Source organism: Teleopsis dalmanni, chromosome 2 (genome assembly GCF_002237135.1).
Source record: "Teleopsis dalmanni isolate 2A chromosome 2, ASM223713v2, whole genome shotgun sequence".
Classification (NCBI taxonomy): domain Eukaryota; kingdom Metazoa; phylum Arthropoda; class Insecta; order Diptera; family Diopsidae; genus Teleopsis; species Teleopsis dalmanni.
This window is the reverse complement of record NC_051847.1, coordinates 121,160,087-121,182,257: the sequence shown is the minus strand read 5'-3', so window position 1 is coordinate 121,182,257 and position 22,171 is coordinate 121,160,087. Positions and strand designations below refer to the sequence as shown.

The window sequence follows — 22,171 nt, the reverse complement described above, 5'->3', positions numbered from 1 at the left end:
TAAAATATCGAAAAATATACAGCGCGCGAATTTTAAATGAGAATTTCCGAAAGCTTTTCGGTCACAATGTACTATTATATTCTTTATTAGTATATAATAATTTAGTTGCATTTTATATTTATTTTGACCATAAACTTACGGCAATTACTGGTATAATTGTCTGTTGTAATTATTATTGGATATATGCGTAGTGTATTAATAATTCCAAAATGTGTTCAATAAAAATTAATTCGATGTTAATATAATTCTTTCAAAAATATACTTTTTTATTTTTAAACACTTGATTACTTATTTTCTTGTTTGTTGTAGTCTTTTTATTTTACATCTAGCTGTTGCAGTAAGTAATCGTTTGGTTATCTCAAATATTATCTAAAGTTTAATAAATGTATCTACTTTTTAGTATTTAAAAATTTGTTTCTATTAAATAACTTAAAGCTCACATATGTTTTCAATACTCAGATATATATATGTACTTCATAAGTATATTCGTACAATTAAACTGTATATTGTGTTAAGTAGGTTGATGGAACTGGTTTTGGTTTTATCTCAGCAAATTTGTTAGATCTATAACCTGCAATATTTATTGTATGTAATTAGACTAAATTATTTATAATTACACATATTTAAATATTTTAAAATATATTCATTTAATTGCTGAAAAAAAAAAATTGAGGAACTGATTTGTAAGGTCTCTTTTTAATCTATAATAAATTCCAGAGAAGTTCGCATGTATGTCAGTCAACTGTTAGCTTTATGTAAATTTTTTGTGTTCATCATTAAATATATTAGCATATGAAAAAATTATATTTATTTTAATTTTTGTTTTTGTTTTTGTACATTTTTAAAATTTAATTATATTTTGAAGTATAGTTTAGGTTTGAATTTGCCATGTCATTGTTATTACGACAATTTTATAGTGGATTTTCATCATTAAATTGATTCGATTCACGTTTTGGCATAAGCAAATCTTTAATAGTAAATAATACATGTTAAGTAATATATATAAGTACAAAAGTAATATGTGTTTTTATATTATAGTTTGTATATAATTTATTTTAAGATAATGTATACTATATATATAATTTTTCTAATGACATTTTAATTATCACTTTTCCGGTGAGTAAAAACGTGAGTGGACAATTTTTAGGTGAACTTGTTTGTTTTTTTAGTTGAAATTAATAAATTTTTGGATTCTACTATATAAACTTTATATATAACACAACTAGTTATTTATTAGGTCAGTTCAAACAAACAGTTTGTTTACTTCTGGATAGTGTCTTAATACCTTCGTCAAGTTTCACATGTATTAGAGGGTGAAAGTATAATAATTTAATCAAAAATACACCAGATATATAGATCGTATATCTTGTGAAACCGTTAATGTTTTCATATAAGTAATATTTTTAATATTATGTACTATATATAGCCATGGCTGATAATCTCGGTTTATAAAATGTTTATAAAAGCCAGATCGGTTTATAAAATTTAAGATATGGACTTGTAACAATATACCAAAAATAAAATAATAAAAATATTTTTAAAACTCAGAGTTTATAAAAGTTAGAGAAAAATTAAAAAAATTTTCCCGAGACTAAGGTTAATTTTTGTCAAAATGCGTTCTGGTTGTAACAGAATGGATCGAATACTATATATAAATTGCACGCTTAAATCAGCTCAAAATAACTTCAAACTAAGAATTATATGCAACAGAAATTACAGAATTAAGACATCGGAATGGAATGTCTAAGTTGATGAAGAATATGTAGCGATCGGTATTGAAGATATATATATAAAATCTATAAACATATATGCTAATGCTTGTATAATTTCAATATCGATTGTTACATATTCCTCATCAACTTAGATATTCCATTCCGATGCCTACATTCTGTATATATATATAATCCAGTTTTAAATACGTAACAAAATCTTCAGCTCTCTATTTTCTGTGCTTATATATGATATGAGTCAGATATGAGCAGTGCGACGAGTGCAGTTGTAGATAGACATATAGCTTTTCAAAACATTCCTAAAACTAATTATGAAAAAGTTTTAAATTTCTAAATATTTCATAGAATATACATATACACATAAAATATTCGCTTTCTGAAACTAAAGAGTCATCTATTTTAGATGATGATCGTAATGTTTCAAAGCGCCAATTGCGTGACGATTGTTTCTTGCGTAATCCCTAATAAAAAGTCTAGTGGTGACAAATGCATAATTTTAGTGGCTTGGCGGCATTTTCTCAAGTTAGTTAGTAATCGTGTGGTTATGGCGATCAGAATCAACAGTTTGTCACATTTTTGAAATTTTTCAAAATGAGTGGGGCTTTTAAACCAAACACCTTATCATATAGTGATTTTTTGTGAATGGAGGAGTGTTCTTGCAGAAGTTAATTTTGGATTTCTGTTGCCCCCGATACGGCAATTTCGTTTGATATATCATCACTTAAGTTATTCAATGCAAAAATCACCACCATTTTTATAATTAGTTAAATTATAATTAATTAAACTCACATGTGATGCCTAGAATTATAGTTTTATCTGTTTTATGTTAACAAAACTATGCTGTCAAATCATGATCACGAAAATAACGCTTTACTTTTAAGATTAGATAAGTTTTAAATATATAGCAGATCACTGCGTCCAAAGTAGACGTACAACTCACACTGAACTAACAGAAGACATTTAACTTTTAAATGAAGGTTAGAACGTCCCTTGTTAAAGAGTTTATTATATTAGATTATGGCAAGAATTACGCTTCTAACTGTTTAAGATCATGCACAGTCGTATGTGGCTAGAAACCTCATCTCTTTCAAGCAAGGACATCAATCTGTCACCTAAGATAAATTCTTTCTGTGTAAATAGTAACGTAAATTATTTCATCAGATAACCCACCTTTAACTTGAGTTTTGTCCTACTGATGAGGTTTATATCTTTATACAAAACAGATTATACAACCCTGAGTTTTAGTTTTTAATCAATTATTTATCACCAATTGTGATAAATCTTTAGATATATTGTAATTTATTATAAATTATTATTATAATATAATTACAAAGATTTTAATACTATTTATTTACAAACAGTTATATATAATTTGTAAACTTATTTTTCTACTAAAAAATAAAATCTTTTTTATCAATCAAAATCTTCAAAATTGAGTACTCCACGTCTATGATAGAAAGGAAAGAGATCCTTCATAGCTTCGACGTATAAGGGATTCGTAAAAGTTCGCATTCGAAATTGTTCTCCAAATTCATCTGTTCGCATCAGTGAGTGTATATTACTGTCCTTATCGGTCGGTAATAGTACGGCAACCAGATGATTGTAGACAGCCATGAAAGCTAAAATTAAAGAGTTTAAATTTATAAATATATTTTTAAAAAACATTACTATTATTTACAATGGTATATATATGTATGTAGAAACGAATTTTGATTACTTTAAGTATATGTATATATATATTATATCTATATATATTATATATATATATATATACCTATAATTATTGTATAATACATGGAAATAAATACAAAAGTTATAGCGGTTTAATTTGACACAAGTGCGTACTGTTGATCGAAAATTTGAATATATTAGATTAAGAATCCAAATAGACTTAACCGAGAATTTTAACAGAAGAGAAATAAAAAATAAAGTCAATTTGTTTTTTATACAAGTCAATGAGAAGAAAACAAGTCTAACGCGTAATGAAATTTTGAATTAAATGGGAGCTCGAATTACTTCTCTCTCACATTATGAAGTTTCTAGTCAACTTAAGATTTAATATTATTAACATAAATATTTTGGAGACATTGTAATATATATATTTTTTATGTTAATAAATCTTCTATTGTTAAGCAGATTGAAAAATAATAGAAAAAAAATTATTTATATGATGAATTTACTCACCATAAAATGTAGAGTGTGCCTTGTAAGTTCCCATTTGTAAATCTCTTAATTTTGGTGGCGTGCCATTATACTTCAGAAGTTTTAAATTTTCTATTAAAAACTCATAATAGATTTCAATGAAATGATCGTATTCAGTTAAGCGAATGTCTTTAGCAGCTGATATGCTAATAAAGAAGACCAAATCTTCGGTTGGACAACCCCATTTACAAATTTGATAGTCCACAAAAAGTAATCGATCAATTGCGCCATCTGGTAAATAATTTAACATAATATTACTAGACCAAAAATCACCATGTGTAAGTACATTAAAGCCATTAACATCGATGTCCAAAGTAGCCATGCCACTTTTAGTAAATTGCTCAAAGGTGGGCTATGTTGTAAAGTAAAGTCAATTATTTCTATCTTGAAAGTAATCACTTATATAACAGTATTACGAGTATTACTTACTATTTTATCAATATAATTTTGAGCATTTTCTAAACCCCATTTTGCCATTGCTGCTTTATAAGTTGTAACTTTATTTGTGTACATAAACTCCATATCTTCATTTATCTTATCGGCATTAAAAAAACTGTACTGGAAATCTGTTGGATATGGTCCATGCTTCTGCGCATACACCGCGGAAACTGCATGTAATTCAGCTAATCTTTCTAATACACGTTTCATGTGTGCCATATCGAAACCTTTCAATCGATCTACATTCTGATAACCTCTTGGTTTCAGATCTTCAAATACTAGATTAATACGTTCATCTAAATTTTCTATAAAGAGACATTGTGGTGCCAGCTGCACCTTTTTTCCAGCTGCAACATAAAGTGCTTCAAATGCTGGTAAATATTTTTCATACATTATCTTTTCCTTGGGAAAGAGACTCATTCGATTTATTTCACGTCCGCCTTTATCTTCATCTAACATAGTTTTGAGCACATAACTCTTTTGTTTTGTGGTACCATCTATTATTTTTGAGAAGTTAGAAATTATTAGGTTAAATGAAATATTCGTAAGTATTAGAAATTGATTTACCTTACCCTTTAATTCGAAGTCCACATAGAGTCTTATCATTACTGAGGTGAAGTTTTCACCGGGGGGTATCGCTGCTACGGGCGTAAATTTCAACACTTTAACATAATCAGGCACATCTTTCTCCCATAAAGCTTTGAAGTGTTCAGCACAGATCCATTCTGGTATATTTAAATTTTCATTCGGATTTTTAATATCACCGTTTGTAGACATTGTAAATATTAGTAAATCTTTTGTAAAAACTATTGGTAATAATTTGTTGAGAACTTATCACAAAATTTTGTTAGTGTAGACCGTAAAGAAATTTCACTATCAAGAGCTACTTTGAAACTAATTTTAAATAATATTATTAGCATTTTTTATGCTTATCGGGAGCTTTCAAATATTATCTGATAAAATCTTGAAGAGCTGAATTGTAGTGTGGAGAGTAGTTCTCTTAGTTTCAAAAATATTATTTTCGTGAGAAAACTTTTAAAACTTTCAAGATTTTTTATATATCTCAATTTTGTGTTAATAATTTTTTATAAATAAAATCTCGAGAGTAGTGTAGGAAATTTATTAGTTGAAAATAAAATAAAATATGTGTAGCTCTGAGATGTTTTCAGAAGATGCGAATAATACGTGTGCTTATTTTTCCAACAGATTAAACCTAAATGAAATAGATACTTTTTGCATATCACTTTTTAAACATACCAAACCTTTAATCTATTTCTATTTAATCTAAGATAGTTTACACCAGTTGTTTATCTTAATTAGGTTTTTAAAATATTAGTTTCATTTACAAAAAATTATATTTTCTAAGAATATTTTTGTAGTGTGAAATTATTCGCAACTCGTTTTTATTCATATTTTTCAATTATTTGTTAATATTATTATAATTAATTTAATTTATATATATATTATATTTAATAGAATAATTTTTTAAACTATAAAAAAATACAATCGTTAATATTATATACCCTTATAAGCGAAAAATGGTATAAGTTGACACATTGCTTTGGCATAATGAGGGTTAGTAAAACTTTTATAACGTAAAATATCTCCTTCGTGTCCAGGTCTGAACATATTTTCTAAAGAAGACTGTTCACTCGTTGGCAACAATAAATTGCAAAGTGTAGTGTTTGCAGCAATAGGTCCTAGAGAAGTGAGAAACATTTATTAACTTACTCTTTATTTTTAAAAGAAACTAAAGTCTCTCTTACCCCAAAATCCATATTTCAACATCATCTGTTGAATATCCATCAAAGTCGGCCAGGGCTTCTCAGTTTCATATTTTAGAAGTTTTAAACATTCAATTAAATGTGCATGGTAAATAAATAAAAAATGATCAAATTCTCTTATTTTAATATCAAGTTCAGCTGATGTTATGATTAATTGCCACAAATCTTGAGCTGGTGAACCATAGTTGCAGTATTGAAAGCCTATGAATATTGCCTCATCTATAACGCCACTCTCATTATAATTAAACAAAATATTTGTATTGAATAGTTGTCCATGATTAAGCACATTAAATTCATTGGGATCCACATTATTTGACTTCAAAGCTGCTTCCATATAATCTTTAATTGTTGGCATTTTTTTTATAAAGTCTTCAACATGTGGTAAACCCCACTGGCGCATTGCATTTCGAAAATGTAATTGACGTTTCTCCGTTATTCTTTTTACCATACGTATGTTGGATGCATTACAGAAACTCTCCTGGTATAAATCAGGATATGGGCCTTGAGTTGCAAAATATACTGTTGTAGCTGCATGAAACTCAGCTAACTTCCGTAAAGCCCAACGCATGTGTAACATATCAAAACCTTTAAAGCGGTCTACGTTATGGAACTTTTTTCTGCTGAAATCTTCCAGAACTAAAACGGCATCTTCAGTCGATATAGCTGCATGCATGCATAATGGAGCCAATTTAATATTTAGACCATTGATGGATGCGTACATTTTTGTTAATACTGGTATTATATGTAAGTACATATGTTTTTCCTTCAGAAAGGTGTTACTAGGCTGTAGTTCAGTAGACTCCTTTGTATTTAATAATTTATCGGATTTTAGTAGATAAGTTGTTTTAACTATGGTATTATCTAAAATTTTTATAATGTTTGTAGTTAAACTGATTTGTTCAGTATTAAGTTTAGAGCGGGTATAGGTGAGAAATATGAATAGTGAAAAATGTGAAAAATATCAATTTTAATTTTTGATTGTTAAATTATTCATAATATTCCATTTATGTTGAGTAGAAAAAAGGATTAAAAAGGGATAGAAATAAATGATATGATTCTTACCTGTTAATTTGACCTCTAAGAGAACTCTTATAAAATCAGATCCTACAGTTTTATCAGGTGTTTCAGTTGTGATTGGAATTATAGAACTTATTTCTTTGAAGTTTAAAACCTGTTTAAATGCCGGTTTAAAAAATTCTTTATTAAGCCATTGAGGTATTTCCGACATATTATTAGAGTTTATTTCGGTGGTTGTAGTTGTGGTAGACGGCCTAGACATCTTCGCTTATTAAAATGTTACAATTGTTTTACAGCCTTGTGATAGTTAAATCAATAATACATTAATACAACACTATGAATTATTAGTTATGAAATGAACCGCGGAAATAAAGTTTGTTGTGTAAATAGTTGCTCTCAAACATTATTTTGATATTAAAATGAAATTCGTAAACTCATAACAATACTTTTATCGATATTGATAACAAAATTATCTATTAATTACAAATATTTAATATGTATGAAATAGAAAATTACTTTTAATTGATTATGTAGAATTAAATTTTTTATAGTATCAGGAAATAAAATTGGCTTAGAACAGAAAACTCTCATGATATGAAAGATAACATTTTAATAATTAAATTACATGGGTCTTAGTACAATTTTCATAACTAATAACAGAATGTAATTGCTTAACAAATAGTAAATGAGTTTCAGTTTCAATTGCTATGTTATTGTTTTTCTTTTTAATTATTGCAAAATTTATTAAAAAAAAGAGTTAATACTTTTTCAAACAAAAATACACCTAATTGAAAATAGAGTTTAACAGTTTTCTGTATATCTTATTAATATATTATGTTGAATGGATATTTAAAACTGGTATTAAACCATACTGTCCAGTTTTTATAGACCTTTCCTTATATTTGCATATTTGATATTCCCTGAATTCTACTGATACAGTTTTTATATATTAAAAATACTTATATCTAATTGAATAATATTTGATTGAAGCAGAAACAGGTCTAAGGTCATTAATAATATGATAGAAGCTATACAAAACCGCAGCAATAACAGTCTTAAGGTAAACTAAATAAAGAATATCCCCACTATTTTTTAATACCTAATAAAATGTTACGACTAATACAATTTTTATTTCCACTACTTAAACGTGTCACCACAAAATTTTACATTTTCACTCTATCGCTTTATTTGACTGTCATATCCAACTTCTTGCATCTAGAGAAAATGTATGACGGTATTCATTATTATTTTTTTATTTTCCGTCTACTTCTAATCATTATTAAATACACCATTCAAAAGAGATTTTCAAATATGCCCTAAAATGTTATATACATATTTCAGATCATAGTTTATATAATATATAAGGACAGGTTTAATGCTCGCACATTTATAGGGTTAAGCGATTGAAGTGTTACCTATTCAAGCGACCATCTCTTTTTTGTGTGAAATTATTTTTTATTTATTCTGATTACAAAAATTTGTAGAAATAATCAAAATTTAAAAAGTCCTTCACCCTAGCTCGATGTGGCCACCTTTGCTTTGACTATACCCTTCAACCGGTTAAAAAATGAGCTGCATTCTTCACGAATTTAATCTTCCGGTATTTTGGCCCATTTCTGAACAATGAGCAATAACTTTTTTCAGCGCATCCATGCTGGCATATTTTTTAGTTCACCTTGCTCACCAAAATGGCCCAAATGGAATAGTCCATCGGATTTGCATCTGGAAAATTCGAAAGCCATTGTGTGGACGAATGAAGCGTGAACATGAGTTTTTAACTATACTTGGTTCACACGAGCTTTATGATGCGGTGACGAAGCTTGTTGGAACATCCATAGTCTACGACCGAAATGTTTGCGTTTTCCCGGCTCTAAAGCAGCTTCGAAAATATTTTACCGATAATAAGTCGCATTGAATTTGAAAACAAGCCTAAATGAAAACGATTGGAGAGCGTCAAATCGTATGTCACAGCTACTTGTACTATTACTTGACATGAAAAATTACTTCGGATGGCAATTCGTAGTCTCAAACTTTCGGCAGTGCGTTCAGTTAAGTAAACACGATCATTTTAAGGTTTATGAACTGTTCAATGGTCAAATTTTTGTGTTATAATATAAATAACTTGCATTTTCTTTAATCTTACAAATATGTATTTATACTTATACATGAGGAGTGGTTATAACGAGTTATATTTGATTAGTTAGTGATAACTAAAAATAAAGGTGCAATTATTCTTCTTTTCCTCCTATAGCTCTATACTTTGTTCAGAAAATTGATTATTCAAACATCTTCTTACTACTCATTAAGTTAGGATTAGATTAAATAATGTTCAATAGGCGTTAATATCTTCATGTTACTGAATTACTGAGATTAAGTTTGGTGTCAAAATTATACCTTTCATCCTAATTTTTTTGCAGCAATCGGTTTTCTAGAAATACTTTTCCTAATTTATTTACTGATGCCTTGCATTAAACACAGGTCTTACAATAAGCGCACTACAAATGTGATTTTCAGATTATGGAATCTATGACATGTCTTTATTCGTTCCATAATTTGTCTTATTTTTGTTGAAACAACGTATACTGAAGAGTATTATAAGAGATATGAGCATATCCAATAATCTGTTGAACAGTTCCTGTGTAGGTAAGATCCTTCTGATAATATCACTACTACCCAATTTGCAAATTAACTTTGATATATCTAGGTGTTTGCAAAAGGATTCCCAGATAGATTAAATGAGTTCGAAAATTGTGTATTATTGTGATTTTTTGTAACCATTTTCAAGGATTTATAGAGAAATGCTTGGTGAATTTACCTGATTTGACTGCTTGGTTAATTGTATACGACTTCTCTGGTTTTACTTATTAATTTAAGAAAAGTGATACTAACATAATCAAAATAATTTTTATAATATCTTGTTTATCTAATTTTATGTAATTTATTTTATATCTAATCTAATTTTTATCTAATATCTAATTTTTATAATATCTAGGGTAGGTGGGTATTAAAACTTTCGTGCACATTTGCCTTATTTCTGTGTTGAGTTTATCAATAGATATAAGGTATTATTTTAAGTGGTCTGTTCCATCTACATTGATCTTAATCGATCTTAACGACTGCAGTCTTAATTGGTTAACAGCAGTCTTCTGCATTGAAGACTAAGAACGGATGGTGCTTATTTGATGTGCATTAGAGAATTTATTATATGTTAATAGAAAATTATATAGATATTACTCATATTGAAAATATGAGAACTTGTAGTAGTAATCGAATAAAACTATATCTTGGTGCTAAGGAGAACTCAAGAGACATTTTATATAATATATTCATATATAATAAAATGGCTAAAACCAGAAGCGAAATAGAGTTATTAATAATACATTTGTATCGAATACAGATACAAATCCAGTCGTGTCTATGAAGTGATTCTATAGAATTTTGCAGAATACTGAAATATTACCAACAGTAATATCCCAGTGAACAGAGATCATATCACGCGCAATTAGTCAACTATGACTCACTACATATTGTTGTAATGTTTTAATTTTTTTCATGGCAGAACCCGATTAGCTGTTGTGACTGGAATAATAGTCTACAGTTCCTCCATCTTTTTTTCTGTCAATGTGTTTGGTTCAAGCGATAAATAATTTGTTACGAAACTTAAAATATTGCGATGTTTTGAACATTTTTCATTAAAAAATAAATTGATTAAATGACCTTGATCTCGAAAATATTTATTCTGGTTGTAATTATAGTTGGTGCTTTTCTGTTCAGTTATCTACATTTTTCATTATAATATTTCATTGCTTCAATTAAGTTCTCAAATGATGTAAGCTGCTGTATGTAATTAAGTTCTCAAAATGCAATATCAAATAAAACACATTTGAATTATAAATCATGAGGGCGGTATTGTAGATATTTTTGAGTTCTAACAAAGAGCAAATATTGTTCTATTAATTGATTAATGGAGCAGTAAGCAAATTTTTACATATACTTGTTTCTTATTTTTAACTGGGAACACAGAGTTTGTATACATAATGGTAATTGAAAAATAAATTGAATGTAATTATGACTAAATTACAATTTCTGCATTAATATATTTCACTTGTTAATACTATATGCTTACATATTCAGATTATTTATATACATCCCATAATATTAATTTCCATACATAATTAAAAATAAATAATAGTGACATGAGCTTGGCTCTGTTACTTTAGATGAATTGGTCCACATTAATCATATATCAACTTTCTTGATTTTTAAAATCAAACCAAAAATTTCCAATTCAAAAAAGTTCTTCTGTATATTTTTTAAGTAATCTTATTTATATTAATTTCAGATTTAAAATAACAACAATATTCTTAAATATTATAACAAAATAGTATTGTACAATTAAAAATGTTTAAAAATTAACTGCTTAATACTGCATATAAATATACACATATTCCATATATTCTAATTTGCACTGTCAATCTTTATTTTTTTTTTTAATTATATCCAAAATTCCTTTATTGTCGAAAAATGGATACAATTGACTCATGGCTTTGGCATAATAAGGATTAATGAATGTTTTATATTTGAACTCTTCACCTTCGGGTCCAGTTTTTAACATAGTTTCCATATTAGCGTCTTTATCGGATGGGAGGAGGACAGCTACCATAACACCACCAGCAGTGAGAGGTCCTATAAAATATTAATATTTATTATCATCATAAAATAAAGTTATTATTTATCTCGGCATATTTACCCCATAAACCATATTTTAGCATCATTATATGTAGCTCTCTAAGTGTTATAATAGGTTTTTGATATTTTAAAAGATTTAAGCACTTCACTAAGTGTTTGTGATATATACGAATAAAATTATCAAATTCTTTAATTTTAATATCTAAGCTAGCTGATGTAACAATTAGATACCATAGGTCTTGTGCAGGTGTGCCCCATCTACCAACTTGATAATCAACAAAAATTGTCTGTTCAATATTTCCTTCATTATCGTGACGAAACATAATGTTATTTGCCCAAGTATCTCCGTGGTTCAGTACGTTAAATTCATTTGGATCGGTTTCATTCAATGACAGAGCTGCATCGAAGTAATCATCATTATCCGGGTATTTGGCAATGTAATATTCTACATTTTCTAGATCCCATTCACGCATAGCTCTAAAATAGGCTTGTTTTCTTGATTCAGCCATTCCTTCAAATATTGGTCGATTGCTTTCGTTGAAGAAAGTGCTGCTGTAAATTTCATCATAAGGTCCATTCAGATGATAATAAACCGCAGATGCAGCATGCAGTTCAGCTAGTTTGTGTAATACACATCGCATGTGTTCCATATCGAAACCTTTCAAACGATTCACATTCATAAACTTTTTTCTACTCAAATCTTCTAAGACCAACGTTATGCGTTCCGGAGTTTCTTCAACGTGCAAGCAATTAGCAGATAATTTTATATCAACTCCTGCCTGTTTATAGAGTTTTACAAATTGTGGTAGTAAAGTTTGGTACATCTGTTTCTCCTTTGGGAAGAGATTCATGTTTGAAACAAGTTCTGCACCTTGATTACCGCCTTCCAAACATGTTTTTAAAATGTAAGAAGATTGTGTGTTGCTGCCATCTGAAAATTGAATAAAAAAAGGCAAATAATTATTAATATACTGCATTCAAACTACCTGGAAAATGTGTTCACTTACCTTTTAGTTCTATTTCCATTATAACTCGAACCATTATTGAAGTATAATTCTCTCCGGGTGCAGTAGCAGCAATTGTTGTAAAATTAACTATTCTTACGAAATCTGGTATATCTTTTTCTAGTATGGGAATAAAATAGTCTTCATTGATCCATTTTGGTATTTGCAGATATTGATTAGGATTAATGGGATCATTGTCATTATTATTAGGTGCCATAATGAAAGTTTAAAGAAGATCTAAAAATACAACAAAACTTCTAGTTAAATTCTTTTAGATGATTGAAATGATTTATAGTTCCAAATATGATAACTTTAAAGTGATTTTATAAAGATTTATGTATAAATGCAGATACTTTCAGTTATTTACTGCATAAAATTTTGCCTTTAAAATATACAATAGTTTCTTCAGAAGTTTTAAAATGTAAGTCTTGAGTTTTACAATGTTCAGATTAGTTATTATTTATAAATACATCGAACATTTTCATTTCAGATGGCGAAGTTCTAAACCAACTATTCTTGAACATTATGACTAAGTCAATTCAAAAGCGAATATCAGTATGACTTCATATTTAAGGGCTACTCTACTTTACATATTATATGCCTGATATTTGATCATTTTCTACATAATCGAATATTTTTTTAATTATAATGACATATTTACTTTCGTAACTGTGACGCTTGCAAAAAACACAAAAACAGATGGAATAACAATAACTAAGAAATTTATTATAATCAATGAAATTATTACGATAGATTATCTACCGTCTATCTTATATGAAAAGATATCTCTAACTTTCAAGTTAAAAGTATAGACACATACTTCAGTAAAAGTACCAGACAACTGAAATTGTGATAAGGTTATCGTATTTGAGATAACAATATATAAAGTAGTAAAATGTGTTTAATCTTAGTTTTCGCAAATCATTGCATTTTCATATTCTTAATTTTTGCAAATCATGCAATTTAAATAGTCTTTTCATTCATTGAGGCTACTACTAGAGTAAGTTGTCTTTCTTACAACCCTTCTCTAGTCAGTTATTTATATCAAGTCGTCTCAAATTAGTTTTCATTCTATGAAGCTGATAGGATCAGGAATCTAGATTAAGGAAACAAAATTTTCAGGAACCGTTTCTGTGAGACTTTCTTTGGACTTCAACGTTCATATCCTTTGATAAAACGACATTCATAATAATTGTTCTTTTGTTCCTTTTGGTACTGCATGATTTTTATTTGGTTTCTGTTGAATTAAATATCCTTACTTCACACCTATAGATAAGTACAGAGTTTGTTTTTTATACGTATATTTCAATCCTGTAGATCCGAGTTTTGAATTAATATGTTTTTAAAAGACTAATAACTTTGTTGGCGAATATAAGAACCTGTAATGTTGTATTAACGTTATTAATTGGAAACTAAGATTTCCTCTAACTTTTTCAAATTCACTTAATGAACAGTTCTGTTGAGATGTCATTGTCTTGTTGGACTCCACATTTAATATCGAAGGTCTGCTTTTCTGTATTCATACTACGTTATTACATTCTTCTGTACTCATATTCGATAGTATCATAATCTTGTAGAATTTTTTAAACTAATTCATACTGTTTCATATATTTTGTACTAGGTATTGATTACAATCTCGTTAGTCTTTTGAAAAGTCTCAATGAAATTAAATATCTAGTCTATTCTGAATATGTTCTACAACTACCTTGATCATCATCATCATCATCAGTTCCTGTATCTCCCATTGGAGCATAGGACTTCCAACTACTTTGATAATAAATGACAATGTTTGAATATACATTTAGTTGATTTGCAATCAAAGTAATGAGTAGTTTATTGCCACAAAGAAGTATGATATATCGACGTAATACTGTATTCAAACTTGCTACCTTTCTGGAGTAGGCCATAAAACAACTAACATTATAGAGGTATTCACTCTGTCTTGCAAACTCATTCTAAGATACACGAAATGCACAAAAAACACGAGCTTGCAATAGACAACAACAAAATACACACACAAAGTTTCTTGCAATTGGTTGCAATCTTGCTATACGTAAGCCCATGTATATATGCTTGTAACGAAATAAGAAAGCAAAAAAAACAGCTGTTTTGACATCTGTTGTTTCTCATGTGAATTTAATGTGATGCACATTAAAAAATGTGCTGTTTCATTTTGATGTTGCAATTCTGCAACATTGGTATTCTCGCACTCTTGCAATTTTAGTATAGTATTTATGCAGTTCGTGAACCTTGCAATGAGTATGCAAGACAGAGTGAATACCTATTATACTGTGCTGGTAATTTTTTTAAGGAATCAGTTTTTCTCAATAATTCAGACATCACTTGTGTCATCGTGGAACCCCCATTTTTAGTAACTTGATCTGAACAGTATTTTTCTCATTAAGATTTATAATTTTTTTTGTTCCAATAAAACGTCTTAAACATTTTTAATTGTCGGCAGTGGTACTTCAGTTTCGTCCGTAAGGTTTTCTTGCAACACTGGGATCTTTGCATCTGACTTCAGCGGTTGGATACTTTCTCTTCGCAGTATTTTCCTGTATTAATGTAGCATTATATCAGAAGTACCAGAAGTTCTTACAAAGTAGTCCAGGAGCGAATGAAAACGTTTCTTAATAAGTTCAATTTGCTTTTATGTATATATGTTTACTTTTTTGAACCAGATTTCTCTTGGCTCAACGAAGTGAAGTTGACGCCATTTAAGAGTTTTTAGGTATATCTTTTTTAGTTATTTTTAGTTAATAGTTGTGGCATAAATTTTCTTGTCAAGTTTCTTATTATTAATAAAGTATCACTATCTTTATCTTACAGGTCGACAATGTCTTCCCGAATTGTATTTAATAGGGACAAGAGTTCATTTTCCTATTGGCGTCTCTCTTGATGATTTTGGGATTGTATAAGAAAGTTTTAACCGTTTAACCGTTTAACCGTCTTGATAGCTGTATCTCAATTATCTAATGTTCAAGTAAACTAAACTATATTAGTTTAATCTCTAATCTCAATTTTTAAATTGCAAATAATAAAAAATTAAATTTCCTCAAAAATTGGTATAAAATGGAATTAATTGGCAATTTTTCTATTTATTTTCAAGATTTCAAAAAGTAATAATTGAATATTTCCTTTCACAGAAATTTATAATAAATTAGTAGTGGGTTTCAATAGAGCAGATTTTTTTTTTATTACAGAAAATTTACTTAACTTACATAAATTTTTTTATAAGCAACTCTTTAAAGTAATATTAAGTTTAGTTAAAAATTTTGTAAAATTTATTTTTATCTAAATTTAATACGAATAGATTTGTATACTTTATAATTTGAATAATATTTATTATTTTTATTTGTATGATAAACTTTAGTTTATTTTGACTTTGCAATCTTAAGTTCAAGTTCATTAAAAATTCCAAATATTTTGTTCAGTAGAATCTACTAATAAAAATGTATAATAGAGTGATTATTATTTTTATCTTAATCCGTGACTTAATAATTTTTTTTTTGTTATTCCATACAAATACAGATTTCAGAAGTTTTTATTCACAAATTCAATTTCTCCAGTATTTTTGAGTTTAGCGAAAAGTGACTCTTATACTGACATTAATGAAAGTCTTATTTAATGTCATTATTATTTTTTTTTTTGGCTGAATATATGCTTCATTTACTTACACTATATATATTTTATTAAAATTAATATTAATTTATTTTTTTTTTAAACCACGAACACTTGATTTGTCAACACGCGCGTATAACCGTCACCGCACATAAAAACAATGTATCTGAAAGTAAAAAACGTTTGGGAGCTTCTAAAATACTAAGCGAACTGGCAGTCGAGCAGTGCTTTTTCAGTGTAGAACTACAAAAACTTGTGAGTGTATTTCATCATTTTTTTTAATGACGTTGTTAAATTTACTTTTATAAATTAAAAAAGGGAATATCAAATATTTTGTTATCTCTAAGCCATTAACGTAAAACTAATTTATCGATATTTTATGATTTCATAATTTTAATTACTATGATTATATATTTAATACACTAAGTTTTTTTTATTCTCCTGCGACTCTGTACTGAGAATTTAAAGTCAATACTAGATTATTGCTCTTCATTAGATTCATTTGGCATTGACATTGATATACTGGCATGAGTATTTTGTCAGTTGGAACAATTAATCAGACAGATAGTTGATTTGTTGATTTCTACAATATAGTGTTAGGTCAGTACACTGCCTCATTGTCTACATCTGCTTAGATAAATATAATATCAGTCTGTTGACATTTTTGTGCCTTAACTCTTTTAAGATATCGTTCATCTATTCTAGGTAAAAAAATGTTTTTTTAAAATTTCAAATTTTTATTCAATCTTGAAATATTTCTTTAACAAGTTTAACCGGTACTCTTAAGATTTGGGAAATTAAAAAAAAAACAATTTCAATTTTTAGCCAAAAATTAATAATCGCATGAAATAGTAAATATGTATATTTTTTATATTAGTAAGTTAATTAATTTTGATTCATTGTTTTTTTATTAAAATCTCTTCAGCCATTTTACACAATTCTCAATTGAAAGTAAATTAAATTCGTCATGAAGCTTGTAAATCAGTCAATAAGATACTGAAAATATATGGTAAATATACATAACTAACTTCCTGAGATGAATTAGACAACTGACATGCATGTTGGTATCGGGCGGCCTGTCTGTTAGTATACAAATTACATGTTCAGTTTTAAAGATAATCAAATAAATTTTTTAATACTACTATTTTTAAGTGATTCTGATCTGCAATTTTAGAAAATTATTTATTTAATATATTTTTTCCAATGAACACATTACAATATTTGAAATTAAATTTGGCTTGTTCTTAGAAAGCTTTGTAGCTTATAAGTAGCTTAAAGTAGCATAACTGTGAGTAGAGATGGAGTAAATCATATCTAAATTATATGTGGAAGGGTGATATCCTTTATATCAGCGGTGAAGGGGTTAGAATATTCCCGAGGTGAGGCATACCTGTCGTAAAAGACGACTAAAATTCCGGTACCACGCCGACACTTGTACAAAAAGTGTACATGATAGTAAGTGACTCGACACTTGCTACACTTGACCAGAAGTGTAAATCTGGTACTGCCCAGTTGAGGTCAAATGCGTAGTTGCTGTGGTTAATACCTAAACTTACGCAGGTAAACTGATTTATTTCATTCGGCGTGGAGTTGCGTATTCATCACCGGGTGCTGTGACTCAAATATTAGCAGAGGTATGTAGGTAGGTCTCGCACTAAACCAAGGTGGAAGTTATGTTTTACACACATTTCTTCATTGGTACCGGCGTTGGTTGACGCTTTGTGTTAAGATGCGTGTTTTTGAACGCCACACTGTTAAGCCTCCACGGCATAGAACGTTACGTGAAATAACAATAGAGATCTAGATCCTTTATCTAGTACAGGTAACAATTCTTGCAACATAACTTATTTTAATTACAACAAAAAACAAAGGCAAAACATATTCTTTTGAATAAAATTACACTGAAAAATAATTATATGAATATTTCAGCACTTATTTAGTGGCCTCACCTATAGTGTCTTCTTTTAAATAAGTAAGTATATGTATAAAACAATTTTCAAGTGGTTTGATTAACCAAACAACTATATTTAATAAACATAGCTTAAAAAAAATAAATTACTAGATTCTCGATAAGTACATTAAGTCACTTTGTTTCAGTTATCTTTGAGCTAGTACAATTCTATAACCAGTTGGAATCTTTAGGTGGTTGGTTGGTTTGAAGTGACAGCAGAGTTTACACTTTACCAACTGCAATACAGTAATATTTTTTTTTTATAGTGAGAAGAAACAAGAGAGATATGACTTAAGTTTTCTGTTAAGTTTTACTTTACCCACAGAGCAAAAATGATCAATGTGGAAATCTTTTCAAGAATCTTGTCGAAAAGCTGTAATTATACCATATAGGAAAATAAATTATAAAAAAATGTTTAATTAAAAATATAATAAGACGGGCTTGAATATTTCATTTTGGTTTTTTCAAATTCATTATCTGATTGTGAAGAATAATATAACATTTGTGGTGTTTATTAATTCACTGTTTGGTTGATGAATTGAAGTTCCTAATCAGCAGAAATCATTTTGCTTTTGCGATTGTTTATCCTCCTAATACTACGGTCTTTGATGTTAACCTTTTTAGACAATACTAGATCCATCCTGTGGAGTTTAAAAAAATTTAGCTGATGTTTTGCGCTTATCGACGAACAGTCCAACAAACTAATAAGAACTGACATCTATTGATGGTTGCTACATTGTTCGAAATCTTAAATGTAAATAATATAGAATTATGATGAAGTCGAATATATTATGCTAAAACGTATTAAGGAACAGTCAGTAACAAAAAGATATGATACGACTATATACGATGATAATCAATTGTAATGTGCAATTTTTTTAAATTATTTTTATAATAATTTGATTTTTTGCTTCAAAACAAACTTTTAATATTAATTTAGTTTTTAAATTATTTTTTTTAATTATACCTTCACAATAAAAAATGCAATCTTAGCTATTTGAACTTTGAAACTAATCAATTAAAACATGAAACATGCAAGAATAACTTATCCGATCGATAAGGGTTAAGAGGCATGTAAAAAAAACTTTACATATGTATATATGTAAATCTATTATAATAAATCATAAATCCAAATAAATATCCAATTAATATAAATATATCAATTTTTTAATTAATAATTAATAATACAAACAAAATATTTAATTTATATATTTTTTAGATATTATTTAATATGTAATAGTTTTTATTTTACAAGATATTTTGAATTATTTACATACAAAAAAAGGTTAATTGGAGCTCACGACGTCGGTAAAGCAGTTAATTTAAAACAAACCAGAAAAAACCGTTCATCAGCGACCATTAAAGAGTAATTAAATGTCTTAAGGATTAGTTTGTTTTGTGATTTTGCTTTAATCGGTACGTTTGCAAAAAAAAAAAAAATCGGTTCAATAATTTCGGTGTGCGGTGTTTATTTATTTAAATAAATGAAATATTTAAAGAATATAATTAAATAAATAAATCATTTTAATAAACTGCAAATTAATTGAATATGAAGTCTGAATATTCTTATTTCAATGAAGTTATATTTAAGTGATAAGTTTACACAATTTTTTAGTAAACTCATACGTAAACAATAATATATAAAAATCCTTTTATTACTTAATTTTATTGTAAAAACATAAATTAGGTCTAAAAACATTTTCAAAATTCTAATGATTTTAATTTAAAAACGCATTTATAAAAAAGATTTTTAAAAATTAAGAACAGAAAATTAATATGGCGTTCATGTATGGCAATTCAAAAATTTGCTCACAATACAAAAACAACAAATTGCTAACTGCCAATTCAATGATGCAGGCAGAGCAGAGCCGCAGCAGCGCTGCATATTCAATGGTCGAATACGAAGAAGAATGTGTGAAATACAAATTGCTAACTGCCAATGCAATGATGCAGGCATAGCAGAGCCGCAGCAGCGCTGCATATTCAATGGTCAAATAGAAAGAAGAATGTGTAAAATAGATTTAAAAATTTCTTTAGTGGTGTCGAAATTGGTGTTTTGTTTTAGTAAAAAGAATCGCTGTTGCATTAGCAGTAAATTTTGAAAATATTAAATTCATTTAAGTAAATTTGTTCTATAAAATGTAATTTGCATAAGATTATTATTTATTGTGTGTGAAAAATTAGATTTACTTTTTTATTTATTTGGTCAAAATATTTGGAACATACAAATGTCCAGTACATAGAGGTAAGTTCTTTTTATATTTACAGTATTTCATGCTTAAAACGTTCTAAAGGAGACTAAAGAAATCATTCGTTTTATGCAAAATTCGTTTTAAGTAAAACCTAAATAAAACAATTATTAATACGAGTAATAGGTGGTAAACCAGTGATGAAACTTGTCATCACTGTCATATTAATAATCTGATTTCAACAAAGTTCCTTGGCAGATATCCAAATCTCAGATATAGATCCTTTAAAGCTGCTGTCATGATTTGACGAGTATTGGATTCAGTTTTTATATTTGTTGCATATATTGTATTATGGGTCATTCTTTTACAAATCGGACACCTTTTTGACCCCATGATCTCCGATGAGGCATTGTAGATACATTTTCAAATGCCTATATCTCAAGTTCTATAAATGGTAGGAACTTGAAATTTACTGCGTTTTAAAGATAATCACTCGGCATTTGCTAAATAGCAATCACTCGGACTGTTTGTTGTAATGAGACTATAACTTAAGGACTGATGATTGACAGAACCCCTTAGACAAATAAGATTCCAAAGATAATGTTCACATATAAAGGATTCTCAGATGTTATGTTTAGTAAATAGCTTAATGCATTAAAAATTCTTAACATACGAGTATAATTATGTATTTGTTTCTGCTCCTACTTATCTGTGTCTTTAATTTCTGTGTTAAAACGTACAGCATTTCTATAAATAATATTTATTTCTCTGCAGCACAATTATAGTAATTTGTCTGCGCATTTACATACTTGTGCCGATTTATTTATGACCATCCTTTTTGGTCAACTCTTCAATATAATAAATTAAATAGATAATAATAGAACATAATAAATATAATAAATAAATAGAACAAAACAAGGTTAAATATTACAGACCTAACGATTTTTTGTAAGTGGCTATTGTTAATGAAAAGGTCACATTTTTATAAATAAAACATGATTTTTTATTTTTGACTGTGAAGATTATACTAAACAAGGTCCATATCATAGGTCCATAAATTGAGGTATGTCCATTTTCTGTAAGTAATTAACAAATATATGCAAGAATTTGTAACATAATAATAACAATTTTGGTGATTAAGAAATTAAACATTCAAAAATATGTATAAAATATAATAATAGAGTAATTTTCTTTAACAAAAAAAAAAAATTAAAATGCCTCTTAAATCATTTAAACGGCCTTAAGTTTTCCCTTTTGGCATTTAATTAAATGTGAATATTATTTAATGTTGTCTTAAGGACCGTGGAATTTTAAGATCTGTATATCAGATCTGTACATTTGCACTTACAAAAGTAATATAATTAAAGACTATATATTATAAGTCTATATAAGTCTAAATCTATATAAGTCTAAATCTTTATTAATTTTATTTAATTGTATGGAAATTAGATTTTTAATTTTCTAGTATAAACAATCGGTTCTTTGCAACTATTATAATCTCTAAAAGTGGTGTAAAATATTTAAGTAAATATAAAAAAGTGATTGT

At 27.9% G+C, this 22,171-nt stretch overlaps 3 protein-coding genes across 3 annotated transcripts; all 3 read right to left on the bottom strand.

Annotated features, from left to right (window-relative positions):
* Positions 1-3,120: 3,120 nt before the first annotated feature.
* LOC119681821 lies at positions 3,121-5,244 on the bottom strand. Its single transcript, XM_038095110.1, has 4 exons — positions 4,943-5,244; positions 4,362-4,867; positions 3,915-4,284; positions 3,121-3,349 (listed from the first exon to the last, which is right to left on the bottom strand). The coding sequence occupies exons 1-4, from the start codon at positions 5,145-5,147 to the stop codon at positions 3,144-3,146; spliced, it is 1,287 nt and encodes a 428-aa protein (XP_037951038.1). The 5' UTR covers positions 5,148-5,244; the 3' UTR covers positions 3,121-3,143.
* Positions 5,245-5,885: 641 nt separating this feature from the next.
* LOC119679506 lies at positions 5,886-7,477 on the bottom strand. Its single transcript, XM_038091899.1, has 3 exons — positions 7,217-7,477; positions 6,137-7,015; positions 5,886-6,070 (listed from the first exon to the last, which is right to left on the bottom strand). The coding sequence occupies exons 1-3, from the start codon at positions 7,431-7,433 to the stop codon at positions 5,886-5,888; spliced, it is 1,281 nt and encodes a 426-aa protein (XP_037947827.1). The 5' UTR covers positions 7,434-7,477.
* Positions 7,478-11,571: 4,094 nt separating this feature from the next.
* LOC119679505 lies at positions 11,572-16,669 on the bottom strand. Its single transcript, XM_038091898.1, has 4 exons — positions 16,542-16,669; positions 12,868-13,101; positions 11,922-12,791; positions 11,572-11,857 (listed from the first exon to the last, which is right to left on the bottom strand). The coding sequence occupies exons 2-4, from the start codon at positions 13,079-13,081 to the stop codon at positions 11,643-11,645; spliced, it is 1,299 nt and encodes a 432-aa protein (XP_037947826.1). The 5' UTR covers positions 13,082-13,101; positions 16,542-16,669; the 3' UTR covers positions 11,572-11,642.
* Positions 16,670-22,171: the final 5,502 nt, after the last annotated feature.

Coding starts and splice junctions, on each gene's coding strand:
- LOC119681821 (XM_038095110.1), bottom strand. CDS start 5,147: ATGTCTACAAACGGTGATATTAAAAATCCGAATGAAAATTTAAATATA. Junction 4,868..4,942: donor TGTGGACTTCGAATTAAAGG/GTAAGGTAAATC, acceptor CAAAAATAATAG/ATGGTACCACAAAACAAAAG. Junction 4,285..4,361: donor AAAATTATATTGATAAAATA/GTAAGTAATACT, acceptor TTTACAACATAG/CCCACCTTTGAGCAATTTAC.
- LOC119679506 (XM_038091899.1), bottom strand. CDS start 7,433: ATGTCTAGGCCGTCTACCACAACTACAACCACCGAAATAAACTCTAAT. Junction 7,016..7,216: donor CTTAGAGGTCAAATTAACAG/GTAAGAATCATA, acceptor TAAAAATTTTAG/ATAATACCATAGTTAAAACA. Junction 6,071..6,136: donor GTTGAAATATGGATTTTGGG/GTAAGAGAGACT, acceptor TCACTTCTCTAG/GACCTATTGCTGCAAACACT.
- LOC119679505 (XM_038091898.1), bottom strand. CDS start 13,081: ATGGCACCTAATAATAATGACAATGATCCCATTAATCCTAATCAATAT. Junction 12,792..12,867: donor AATGGAAATAGAACTAAAAG/GTAAGTGAACAC, acceptor TTCAATTTTCAG/ATGGCAGCAACACACAATCT. Junction 11,858..11,921: donor GCTAAAATATGGTTTATGGG/GTAAATATGCCG, acceptor AATATTTTATAG/GACCTCTCACTGCTGGTGGT.